This window comes from Girardinichthys multiradiatus, chromosome 20 (assembly GCF_021462225.1).
Source record: "Girardinichthys multiradiatus isolate DD_20200921_A chromosome 20, DD_fGirMul_XY1, whole genome shotgun sequence".
Classification (NCBI taxonomy): Eukaryota; Metazoa; Chordata; class Actinopteri; order Cyprinodontiformes; family Goodeidae; genus Girardinichthys; species Girardinichthys multiradiatus.
This window is the reverse complement of record NC_061812.1, coordinates 25,339,551-25,352,212: the sequence shown is the minus strand read 5'-3', so window position 1 is coordinate 25,352,212 and position 12,662 is coordinate 25,339,551. Positions and strand designations below refer to the sequence as shown.

The 12,662-nt window shown below is 37.4% G+C and overlaps 1 protein-coding gene across 5 annotated transcripts in view; it reads right to left on the bottom strand.

The window, feature by feature from the left end:
- The window catches only part of erc2 (ELKS/RAB6-interacting/CAST family member 2), a 62,620-nt gene that overhangs the window by 15,591 nt on the left and 34,367 nt on the right, over window positions 1-12,662 (bottom strand). For 3 of the 5 annotated variants that reach the window (XR_007035419.1, XR_007035420.1, XM_047347591.1), the window contains 5 exons: window positions 12,394-12,531; window positions 10,407-10,547; window positions 10,037-10,177; window positions 8,148-8,183; window positions 4,178-4,383 (listed from right to left, as the gene is read on the bottom strand). Coding sequence is in view for 1 of the 5 variants with exons in the window: in XM_047347591.1 (XP_047203547.1) it covers window positions 4,178-4,383; window positions 8,148-8,183; window positions 10,037-10,177; window positions 10,407-10,547; window positions 12,394-12,531 (662 nt within the window). In the remaining 4 variants the exon portion in view is untranslated. The remainder of the gene's footprint in view (window positions 1-4,177; window positions 4,384-8,147; window positions 8,184-10,036; window positions 10,178-10,406; window positions 10,548-12,393; window positions 12,532-12,662) is intronic. The other 2 variants (XR_007035421.1, XR_007035422.1) reach the window with 1 other exon arrangement.

Sequence of the window (12,662 nt, the reverse complement as noted above, 5' to 3'; positions counted from 1 at the left end):
TATGAATAATTGCTGGTGCCATAAATTGTAAAATGTGGTATCCTTGATGTGAATAATTTTACGTTACTGTTTATCATTACATATACAAACAAAAAAAGAAACAGAAAAGTACCCAGTAAATCAAAGACACACCATAACATGTGCCTGCCTGAACATATAGTAATTAATATGCACCATCCTGTGCAAAGGTCTTCAAAGTCATTCATCTTTTCAGTATACTTCCAATGAGCCAGACATTCCTGTATTTGGATAATTAATTCTTGATCAATAGTTCATCAGGCTTTCTGAAGGTCTTTCATATGTTTTCCAGTAACAGACAACTGTACATTTTCAGTGAAGGTTTGTTTCTTTATTTGTTAAGTGACTTGAGGTCCTCATCATTTAACTCTTCCTTATTTCGTGCTTTTGAACTTTTGATCATTTTGACTTTTCAGGTATGAAAAAGACTGTCTGCTATTGGTTATTTCATACTGACTATGCATAAATTATTATCCATCTTGGGTTTGGTTAATAGCCTGTATGACAATAAATTAATTATGCATCCAATGGCTAGATCAGAGCCAGAATCAGTGGAAATGCAGTAGAATCATCAGATCATAATTTATGTTTAAATAAAATTATTAATATTTTTGTATTACTATGATTATTAGTGTTTTTTATTACCAAAGTGCCCTACTACTGTAGAAATAAAACAAGTTTAAGTAAGGTGTGGGTATAAAATGGGAGAACGATTGTAAACAATCGTAAACTCAAGGGAACCTTAAGGGAAGAACCAGTGTTGTGTATGCACATGGCAGACAACTGTGCAAAGACTCAATGTTAAGCTGGGTTCTTATAGGCACAGACTGTCACAAAGATTTAATTTGTTCCCATTTCCTTGGTTTAATAATACAACATAGTTTGACAAAACATAAAATAGAATTAAAATTAGCAAAAAAACAGCCATAATTTAAAGAAAAATCTTTGATAGACCAACTAAAGCTTGAGGATCTATTAGCCAAGATCACTCTTTGAAAAAATTTATTCTGGGTCTTTCAGATGAAAATCTGAATAAATTAGAGATGGATTAAAACTTTTGCACAGAAAAATGCATGTTTAGCAATTATGTTTTCAGAAAATGAACATGCAACGTTTTTTATGGCATGCACACCTCAAACACACACATGCTCTGTAACTAATGCCCAAGGGGATAAAATGCATCCAAGAAGCAGAAGCCTTCATTGAGAAAAGGGTAAAAAGAAAACTTAATCCAGGAGTCTTTGTATAGAGTGGTATAAGAGTAGGAGATAGTAATAAAAAATATGGACTATAAACAAAGACTGCCACTGCGATACAAAGATCTGCGCATCCTACAGGGAGCAGGCAGAACCAGGCACATGGGTGAATCCAGATGCAGTTGCAGCAGTTGCAGTCCAAGATTTTAAATCAGGCAGTTGAGCTGAGCTGAAGTGCCATGGCAGAGCACTCACTTTCCCAGGAAATCCCACACCATGCCCCCTATCTGCTGAGGGGCGGCAGACACAGAAGGGAGCGGGTCAGGGGGAGCTCTGCTACCAGAACGAGGGGTATGGCGAGGGGCAGTGGACGGGGGACTTTTTTTAAATTATTTTAAAAAAGGAGGCCACAAGATAGTTGCAAAGGAGATGAAGAACAGATAGAAAGTTCAGAATCAAATTTGAGAAAGAATTAGGAGGAAATTAGCAGAGGTCAAGGTTGACCAATAGTGGGGGGTTAAGAAGGGGACAAAAGGCAGAGGGGATACAGGATGAAAAAAGTGGATAAGGATGGCAAAAAAAGACAAGAAAACTCAGTTAATCACATTTGGTGAAAGTCTTAGCAAGGAACACAACTGAGTGGGTACAAGCACTAATATGTAACATGTACCAGTACTAAATGGTGAGTATGTGGCAGGAGAGAAGAGAAAGTTGCAACAGTTATGTGTAGGTCTCAGACAAGTCAAACAATTATTCTGTCAGCTTTTGAAGCTGATCCACATCATCAGCTGAACTAAAAGTAAAGAACAGTTTTAGAGTCAAATTCCTGGATTAAATACTGCCCTAATGCAAGACTGAACAAACACATTTACATAATCTATGAATCTCTGTTCTAACATCACGTAACAAAAATACTTCTAGTGTTTCCAAAGAATGACAAAAACCTTTTCAGTGGAGTTCCACAAAGAAATCAGCTGGTGAGCAAAATCAACCCATTTACGCTTGACTAGTGTTGATGGGTGGCCAGTCGAAACCTAAAAAATCTTTTTCCGGATCAATTAATGCGTACGTATATAGAAGTCTCGATTAAACTGTTTTCAGTATAAATGAAGGGTTTACAATTAAGTCAGAAGAAACATAAAATGTGTAAGAAGCTTCTAGGAAGGAATATTTATTATCTACAGAGCCACATCAGGTGTTCATTCAAGCTGCCGCAATGGTAAATTAAGTGTTGGCTGATGACAGGAGGCTGAACGTACTCCAGCAAAGTTGTTGTTTTATCCAAAGGAGTCCAATTATATCATGTAACATGCTGGATTAGGAAATATTGGAAATTTTAAATAAATCCCACGAAAGGAAACATCGACGCTAATGTTTCAGTTAGGAGACCCTGGGATCTAACCCAAGCCTAGAGCCTTTCTGCATGGAGTTTGTATGGTCTCTCCATGCATGAATGGTTCCTCTCAACAGTTCAGAAATATTAGGTTAATTGATCTCTTTAAATTGCTTATAACAGTGAGTGTCTGTGTGTTTGTGCTCTGAAATGCCCCGTTAAGCACTGGCAACCTGTCCAGTGTGTAGCCCGCTTCTTGACCAGTGACTGCTGGAGATAAACACCACCAGACCTCAACCCTAACCCCCACCCCTGCATGGTTAACCAGCTATAGCAAATGTATGAATCATTTTGTCTTTGTTTTGAAATATTAGTCACATCTTATTTAACGGCAGAGTTGTAGTGCTCTCTCCAACACTGTAATGATTTCTCTGGACTTAATAGAAATAAGTGGTTGATCACAGAAGGGCTTCTTATAGCTTCTTTACAGTTACAAAAAAATTTATGATTTAGCAATCAAATTTACTGATTTACTATCAGAACACTTTGCTCTCAGATATTAAGTTGAACAGAGTTTTTATTTATTTTGAATTAACCTACATTCATATCCACATTTTGAGAAAAGTCAAAAGCAATAATCTGTCTAGCAGAGGAGTAAAGAAGACATGCTTTCAATCTTTTTAATTGGGCTTTATTTATAGATGCATCTGACCCATAGCCTGGAGGATTTTACTGCAGCTGAGAATTTCCAATGACAGCTGGGAGAAAATATTTTTTTCATTTCTACTATGAACATGTTTTTTTAAGATAGTAAAATGTTGAATTTATTGAGAAAGTTTAAAAAAAATATTTCAGACAAAATATCTATTGGCAGATCAGAGCTTTACAAAATTGGAGATACAAAAACTCTTGTTAGTGTGTCTTAAATTTAAGGCACAACATTAAAATTTCTGGCAGGTAAAATTCCCAAAATTTATTATATTTTTTTCTTGGAAACATTCAGATGTTCATGAGTTTTGATAAGGGCCTCCCTAAAACAATGAAGCAGACCAAACACACATGCTGTGGTGGTCTTCCAAGCATAACAGTCCTCATCATTAACCAGCAAATAAAAGAAACTGTCCAAGAACAAGTATGAAAAGCATGGATCCATGGCCTTAATCAGGCCTTCAAACAAGCCCAATCCACAAAGATACCGTCCAAGAACCTCAAGAATTAGAACGTGTTGCTATCCTTGAGGAAATGGCCGGAATGTAAGCATACATGGAAATAAATACTGTAGGTAGTAGCTTGATGTTAAAAACACATCCAACACCAACACAAACGAACTCCTCTGTGACACAAAAATGAATGAGTTGCATATACAAATGGTAACTATATTGTCTGGGTCGACCAAATTATGAAAACAAACACATTTGTAGTGGAAGAATGGACAAAACTAATAGCAACTAATATATTAACACACAGGCAGAACAACAAAAACACTGGAGAAGAGGACAAGACATAACTCATAGAATAAAGACATACTTTGTTTTCTTTAAATAAGCTGATATAAAGCTAAAACTATCTCTGATAACAGCCAGCTTTCCTTTGTAAATGTCATTTAATAAGATTTTAAGAAGTTACCAACCTTTCCAGCTCAGCGATTTTTTTGTCCTTGTCGTTCTTCTCAGTCTCCACCTCTCGCAGGATGTCCAGGAGCCTCTCCACCTCAGACTGAGCCTTGCTTGCTTCGTCTTTGTAGTAGCTCACTTCCTTTTCAAGCAGCTTTACTCGGTCCACATACTCAGGGTTTCCTCTGGAACCCGAGTGTTGCTGCTCCACCTCATGAGCTTTCTGGATCCATGTGCCGAGGACAGATACACAGAGTCAGTTCATATTAATGTGCCAACAGAGCCATGGAGAGCAGCTCACAATAACGTTTTCTGGTAGATTCGTCTATGTCTCCCTGTTTTTGTGAATGCAGTGTAATGCTGAGTAGAGTAAACATTGCGAACCAGGCCATCATTACTGTTGCTGGCTTATTAGCTTTAATAAAGCTATTATTTAGCTCAATTTGAATGTCCCTCTGAGTCTCCCAGTCATTTCACACTTGGCTAGAATGCAGAGTGTAAGACGGTGTGTGTGTTTGTTTGCCTTATGTCTGCAGAATTAAAATGAAACTGACGAAATCCCAAAATCAAGACAGTTTTATCCACAATGAACAAGTCTCATCACCCTTGAAAAGGAATTTTCCTTTTGATTTATTACAAAGGTACACATCACCCTTGGGACACAAACCAACCCACATTTGGTACAAAGTTTTACAGAGCCATCCGCCAAAACACAGCAGCGATGTCCACCCACGGCTTGTACAAATGCTACCAGCACCACACTGATAAAACGAGAAGCGTGGCAACAATAACAACATGCAACAAATCATGCAAACTCAACAAAGCTAAACAGTGTTTGCATTTATCAATTGACTGTGTGCAGGAAGAGAAGCAAGAGCAGCTTAGAGTTTCCATCTTCAGCATGTGAAACAACATTAGAGTGGGATAGAAACAAAATTATGGCATTATTAATATGCTACAATCTTTGAGTAAATTGAGCTTATGCTGGACTTCGGTGCTTTGCGAAACTATTTATAGCCCCTTAAAGCTATTCCCCATTTTGTCACATTATAATGACAAACTATATTATATTTTTGTGGGATTTTATGAAACAGACCTACACAAAGCAGTGGATAATTATTTTTCTGCTAGAAGGTGAACTTCCTCCCCAGTCTCAAATTGTTTGCAGTCACTTTTCTTTTTCTCTCTCTTGTTCTCGGTGGAAGACACACGCGTTTTCTCTCCCTCCCTCCCTGCTGATCCCTGCTTCTGCTTTTGTTTGTATTTTTCTCAGAGCCTCGCTTTGCATATCTTCCAAACTTGTAAATTATGGATTTGGTCAGCTCGTCTCTCAACGTCATTGATCAAATCTTTTTCTTTTCGACGGGAAGACAGAGTAAAGGAGACGCTCTTCCCCAGTACTCCCCTACCAGCTGTGCTGATAGGACTATGAGGCAGATTGATAAAACTTCCACCTTTCTTCTCAAGGACAATGGCGCTTCTATCAGTGTTGACAGTCTAATTCTTGCAAACAAACTCAGACTTATATATATTCGCACCCTCAAGATTCCACCATACCCTTGCTGAATCTTTACTTATGTGTGTGTTGCTTACCCCTGTTGAGGTCCAGTCCATTGCAGGGCAACAATCACACACAATTACATTTAAATAATGGGATTGTGTGTGAATAATATAAAAAATCCAAATAACGGCTTGAGTAATAAAAGAGGTTTTCCATCAGTTGCTCCTTGCTTTAGCATGTATGAATCTCTTTCCAGATGGTAGGGACTTAAATTCAACCCTAAACAGGTGATAACGTGGGTGGAGAATGTATTTCGCCCTTGGTGTTAGATCAGATAATTTGGTAACAATAAATTTGCTGACCACTTTTACTTTTTGTTTCATCCTGTTTGTGTCTCCTACTGAAATGTTGCCAAATCAAGTGATGAAAGCGCAGAAGGACATATTCTATAATAGAATTGTAGAAAATTGTCTTTAACTTTTTACACACAACAAAGTGATTTAATTTGCAAAGGAAGTGCAATATTGGTGTGCTTTTTTGCTGACCTCATCAGAATCTTCAGCAAATGAGTGAATATTTGCACAAAAAAAAAACAATGAAGTTTATCAGTGTAGTCATTAAATATCTTGTCTTTGTAGTGGATTCAATTGCATATAGGTTGAACAGAATTTGCTAATTATTGCATTCTGTTTTTATTTACGTTTTACACAAAATCCAAACTCTGAATTGGGATTGTAAAAGCAGAAGAAGACTCTAAAAATAGTAAGTGTGCATGAGAACTGAGGCCATCGGTGTGTTAGAAAAAGAAGTTAAAGTGTTAAAACTGTATCTTCAACCCGTCTATCACACCAGTAGGCAAAATATAAAGGGTCTAATTTGTCCTTGACACCTTTGACTAAATGCCTCTTGATTAATTTTTCAAAAGCTTTAATGACTAGGGAAGTTAGAGCCACAGATCTAAAATCATTTGGGGGACTTATTTTTAGGCACAGGAGCAATTTTGGATTTTTTCCACAATGCAGGAACCCATTGCTCATCTAAAGACCACTTAAAATGTGAGGAGAGCACCTTTTTTTACATGCTTGCTGTGTGTCCGACTTGGCTTATGAAAAACTGCTAACTACTTATGGCCATCTTCAAACATGGGCTTTTTCGCCACTCTTCCAGAGAGTGCGAAGGTAGTAGTGTGCAATAGTTTTTATTCATGGGTATTAGCATAATGAGGACTGAACGCAAATGCATGCTAAACTTTTCAGTTGTTATTTGTAAAAGAGAAAATGAAAATAATGTTTCAACTTCCCTCCACTTTACAATAATTTGCTACTTTCGGTTGGTCTGTCACATAAAATCACGTCACAATAAAATCTATTGAAGTTGTGGTTGTAATGTGAAAAAACGTTCTAGCAACATAAATACTTAAATCTAACTACTTAAATCCTCTGAAAAGTAGAGAGTAGGTGAAATAAACTATAAATCATAGTTAAAAACTATGTCCAAAACTGTAAGTCAGCATATTGAACTTGTTTTGCATTTTGTTTTATATGCAAAATATTTTAAAAAGGGGCGTTTTGTTTCTCTGACTTTAGCATAGGTTACTATTGAAAACATTAGACATTTAACTGATATCTGGATCATTTAAACATCCATTTTAACATGTAATAAAAACTTTAAAAGTACAAATTCTGAAATATAATTATTTTTATTGTGTAAATGTGAAAACTTCACTTTCAAAGCCTTCAAAGTAAAATGTTTCATTGTGTTTTCCATTCTGCACGTGTGAAAAGACTGAGCCCAGATGTCCAAATTCAGCTACATGCAGCAACCTCAATGTTTATTGGCACCCCTGGTAAAGATGTACAAAAGCCTTAAAATTAATGTATCTTCCTGCAGTAGTTAAATCTCACACTTTAAAATTAAGAGGGTCAGAGCTTTATTTTGGTAACTTTTATTTACTTATTTGGGGAACAAAATCCCTCTTCAAAAGATAGTTCATGCAAAGTCTCTGGTGCCACACTGACTCCTAAGAAGTTCTCTAAAAAAGTTAGATAATTTAGACTTTAATAAATTATTCAGTGTATCGAGTAACTTTTAACAATAAATTCCTTCAGTGGCCTATTTCTTTTACAGAGTAGGAAAGAAGAGAACCTTTTGAATCAAAACTTAAGCAATAAATCCTAATGAATGTTTTTGAGTAATGTGACAAAAAAATATATATTAAAAAAAACAATTCTCACCATGTCCCACTGTTTTCACACATATACATACACACTGACATCAATCACTGTAAGAGGACAATTCACAGGACTCCCAGTTGAGTGTGAAGCTCATAATATTTGTACAGTGCAATGGGCAACATGCATGCCGATGGGGGAAAGCAGTGCCTGTGCTGGGACTCGCCATGATCACCATCTAGCAAATTTTAAAGAACTTCTCAGTGTCCTCATGCTTTCAATGTGTGCCTCACAGGCCTCAAGAGAGGGACTTACAGGATTGTTCATGTGACTGAATAGCTGCTCAGCTTGCTACATTGCCAACAGAGGGGGTTGAGGAAGGGACATTAGAAAGGAGGGGTGGGGGTGGGGGATGGGGGATAGGTTCAGGGAGAGTTAAGTGTTATGGCTTAGTTTGAGCCAGAGGAGATAACAGTAGGATCAAACATGACACAGGTTTGATGCCAAAGTAACAATGTTTCAGCACTGAACGTATTGTTAAAGGTTAATAGCAGCAAAACACTGATGACTGTAGATGGACATACGCTTGGATGGTCGGTGAATTATAGACACATAGAAGATGGAGGGAATCCTTGTTCTGATTAGCCTTGTAACAAAGTACAGCATGACAGCTTGCAGCAGAAGAGAAAAAGTGATGGCAGCCAGGATCCTAAAGAGCTGTGAGCTATGTAACGCTGGATCAACTTTCTTCTTCAGACAAGCATACAGTGACATTTTCTTAACTATCCCAAAACAGAATTACCTAATCAAGCAATAACAAAGCCACAACAAAAAAAAGTGAAATTGAAGGTAATTGTTCTGGTTTATTTAAAAAGATAAAACAATCTCTTTCCAGTTTTGTTAATTGAGTGCTTTCCTAAAACTGAAGAAACTGTTTTCAACGTAATTACTGAAATCTTGTGATAGACCAAGACAATGTTGAGTATAATTGTGAAGTTAAAAAATAAGGGTTTATAGTTTTCTTATGTTGTTTTTACAAATAAAACTTTAAATAGGTCATTCTAACACATGAATGTGTCATTAAGTCACTCTATTGTAGGTCTGACAGCACATTCAGGGTTGTTGTCCTCCTGGGAGGGGAACCTCTGCCCCGGTTTTAAGTCTTTACAACAGGTTTAATTCCTGGTTCTCTTGATAGTTACTCCCTCCATGTTCCCATAAACTTTGGCTAGCACTCCTATCCCTGCTAAAAAAAACATTACCACAGCATGATGCGGCCACCACATGTCACAGTGGGGATGAGGATTCCTGTAAAAAGTAAATATGACTTCTGATTGCTATCTTTTAACAATAGATTTCTTCCTATCAAGTTTGTATCATGTTGACAGTTTCTTCTGACTGAACAGTGCAACCCTGCAACTACTCTAGGGTCAGCATGGACCTCTAGGCTATTTCTCTAACTCATACTCTTCCTGCCCAGTCTGACAGTATAGATAACCGACCATGCCTTGGTAGGTTTGCAGGTGATGGATTTAACAGAGCTTTGTGAAGTGTTCAAAGAGTGAGATATTGTTATATAACCTGACCCTGCTTTAAATGTCCACAATTTCCTCCCTGACATGTCTGCTGCATTCCTTGGTCTTCATGATGTTTGTTCACCAATGTTCTCTAATAAACCTCTGAGGCCTTCACAGAATAGCTGTATTTTTCTGGCATTAAATTATACACTGGTGGACTCTTTTTACTAATTAGGTGACTTCAAGGAGTATCAGAGTAAAGGAGATGCTTGAACATTCTTTATTTAGATTTTTATTTGTTCAAATGTTTAAAAATCATTTATCATTTTCATTTAACTTTACTATCAAGCACCCCTTTGTTTTGGTCCATCACACATATCAGCATAAAACACATTGACGTTTATGGATGTAATTTTACAAGATATGACAAAATTATAAAACATTCAAGGGGTACAAAGATTTAGGGAATTTTCATTTTATTCAGTTGTCTTCATATCTTCTGTACATCATATGTTTAATCATTTCAATTTAAGTTTTAAATATAGGCGTGTCAGAGGATGGTAGAAAAATTTAGCACCTCTAGATATGACATAAAAACTGAAACCTTCTAGTTTCTTTAAACTGAATATAACTACCTACAAATGTTTTAATAAGTGATCTTACACTGAGAGAAGGACATGCACCTACCTTTTGCAACTGCGTCTCCAACTTACTACACTCCTCTTTTTTCTGCTCAATGGCGATTTCCAGGGACTTGAGCTTCGAATCCTTCTTGAGGCCAGAGGATGCCAGGGATGATGCATGTTCTTTGAGATCAATGAGACTGGACTGCAGGTAGAGAATCAACACAGATGTTGAACACACGTTTAAAGCATGTCTTGCAAATGTCAGCAAGTGAGAAAACGTCACAGAATCAGAGGAGACAGATGGTAAAAGAGACACTCAGAAGATGCGCTGAAGTGCCTACAAAGAGGAGAAACGGGTGTTGTACAAAGAAACACAGGAAGAGGCATGTGAATCCAGCCTAACACCCTCACAAAGATGATTTCATACCTACCTCTTTCTCTGTTAACTCTATCTGCAGGCTGTTAACCTTCTCCTTCAGGTCTTTGTTCTCCTTCTTATAGGACTCCACTTCTTCCAGACGTTCTCTGTCTTCTCTCTCCCTTTGGTCCTTTAATCGCTCAATAATTCTCTCCTAACAAAAACAAACAAAACATAAATACTCACAAGTAATTATTATTAAATATATCTAAAATACTAAATAAATAATGTTGATTTTAACCATTAAGATTTGCATTTGAACTTGAAATGACTTCGAAAAACAACAAATGACATCTTATTAAATTAGTTCTAAAAAGATCACAAGATTGATCGTAAGTAAGAGATTTATATCTTTAGGTTGAATAACTAAATGAAGCGCAATCTGTCATATCTGAATAATCAGCTGACATAAAACCATCATACTAAAATTATGGTGTTTTTAAAAGCAATCCATCCCATTCTAAAATGAATATACTTTTAATCCTGTCCTACTGGAAGACAAACCTCCACCCCATTCCCAAGTCGAACTTTCTTCCATGATTCCCCTGTATTTATATCCATCCATCTTTCCATAAACTGACCAGTTTCCCTGTGGCTGGTGAATAAATGAATCCCCATATCATAGTGTCGACACCACCATGTGCCACAGTTAATATGGTATGTTCAAGGTTATGTGCAGTATTAACTTTTTTACCACACATGGTGTTTACACGAAGGCCACAAAGCTACATTTTAGCCTCTGACCAGAGCACCTTCTTCCATATTTGCTCTGTCCCCTACATAGCATGTGCAAACATCCAGCAGGACCAATGGTTTTCTTTCAACAATAGCGTCCTTCTTGCCACTCTTTCATAAAGGCCAGATTTGGGGAGAGCATAACTAATAGTTGTCCTGTCAGGAGATTCTCCCACATGAGCAGTGGATCTCTGCAGCGCCTCCAGACTAACCATGGCCCTCTTGGCTTCTATTCTGACTAATGCTCTGATTAATTTTATACGGTTGTGCCCAATAAAATTGTACAACATACATTTCTTCATGGGCTGCACGGTGGCGCAGTTGGTAGCCCTGTAGCCTTGCAGCAAGAAGGTCCTGGGTTCAACTCCTGGCCGGGGGTCTTTCTGCATGTTCTCCCTGTGCATGCGTGGGTTCTCTCTGGGTACTCCGGCTTCCTCCCACAGTCCAAAAACATGACTGTTAGGTTAATTGGTCTCTCTATATTGCCCTTAGGTGTGAATGAGTGTGTGCATGGTTGTTTGTCCTGTGTGTCTCTGTGACGGACTGGCGACCTGTCCAGGTTGTACCCCACCCTCCTGCCCATAGGCTGCTGGAGATATGCACCAGCTTCCCTGCGACCCACTATGGAAGAAGTAGTAGAAAATGACTGACTGACATTTCTTCATATCTTTTTTTCTAAAAAGTTTTGAAAACCTGCATATTTTACAAACTATCCCATACATTCAATTAAAAGACATTGAGTTTGTGGTATCAGTTTGGCAACCTGTGCAAAGGGATATTTTTGGCATTGTATTTTACCATGTGTATAGCATATATGTTATCAGAGTAATATAATTTAATACTAATTAATCCAAGATTAATTTAAGAGAAACTATTAAAATATCTTTCATAAAATCTAAAGCTCTGCCATAAAAACTTTGGACTGATTTGTTCTACTGTGCAAGAAAATAACTGGAATAGTCAGGCAACAGTTTTAAAAATTATTTTCATAGTTAGTCAGATTCATAGTTATTTCATAATTAGAATCAGAATCAGAATCAGATTACTGTCTAATTCTGTCTAACTGGTATTTAGGCTCTAACAAGCTTAGGTTTTATTCCCTACTCTAATTCTTCTGAGGTTCATATTTACCAACATTATAATTTTTACACCTTAATTTTCTGTGTTTCCATCATTTGAGCGTACTGATGTGACAGACAGTTCCAAACACAACCAACAACTCAGATCCCACACTTGTCCAACTTGACCCCCATCATGTGTTTTACCTTCTCTGAAAGTGCCTCCTCCAGGGTGGCCAGGGCAGTGTCTGTGTTACTGGAGTCAGTCTGCAGAGACTTGATCCTGTCCTTGAGGTTTCCCAGCTGTTTGTCTTTGTCCCTTAGCTGCTCCTGCAGGTTCTCAATCTGATATAAAAACAGAAAACAACTGTATATAACATCAAAGTTGGGCAAAGCTTTGCTTGAGGTTTAAATAGCCATACTTATTAAAAAAGAGAGAATAAATAACCTGGGCTTTTATAGTAAATCTAAGTTTT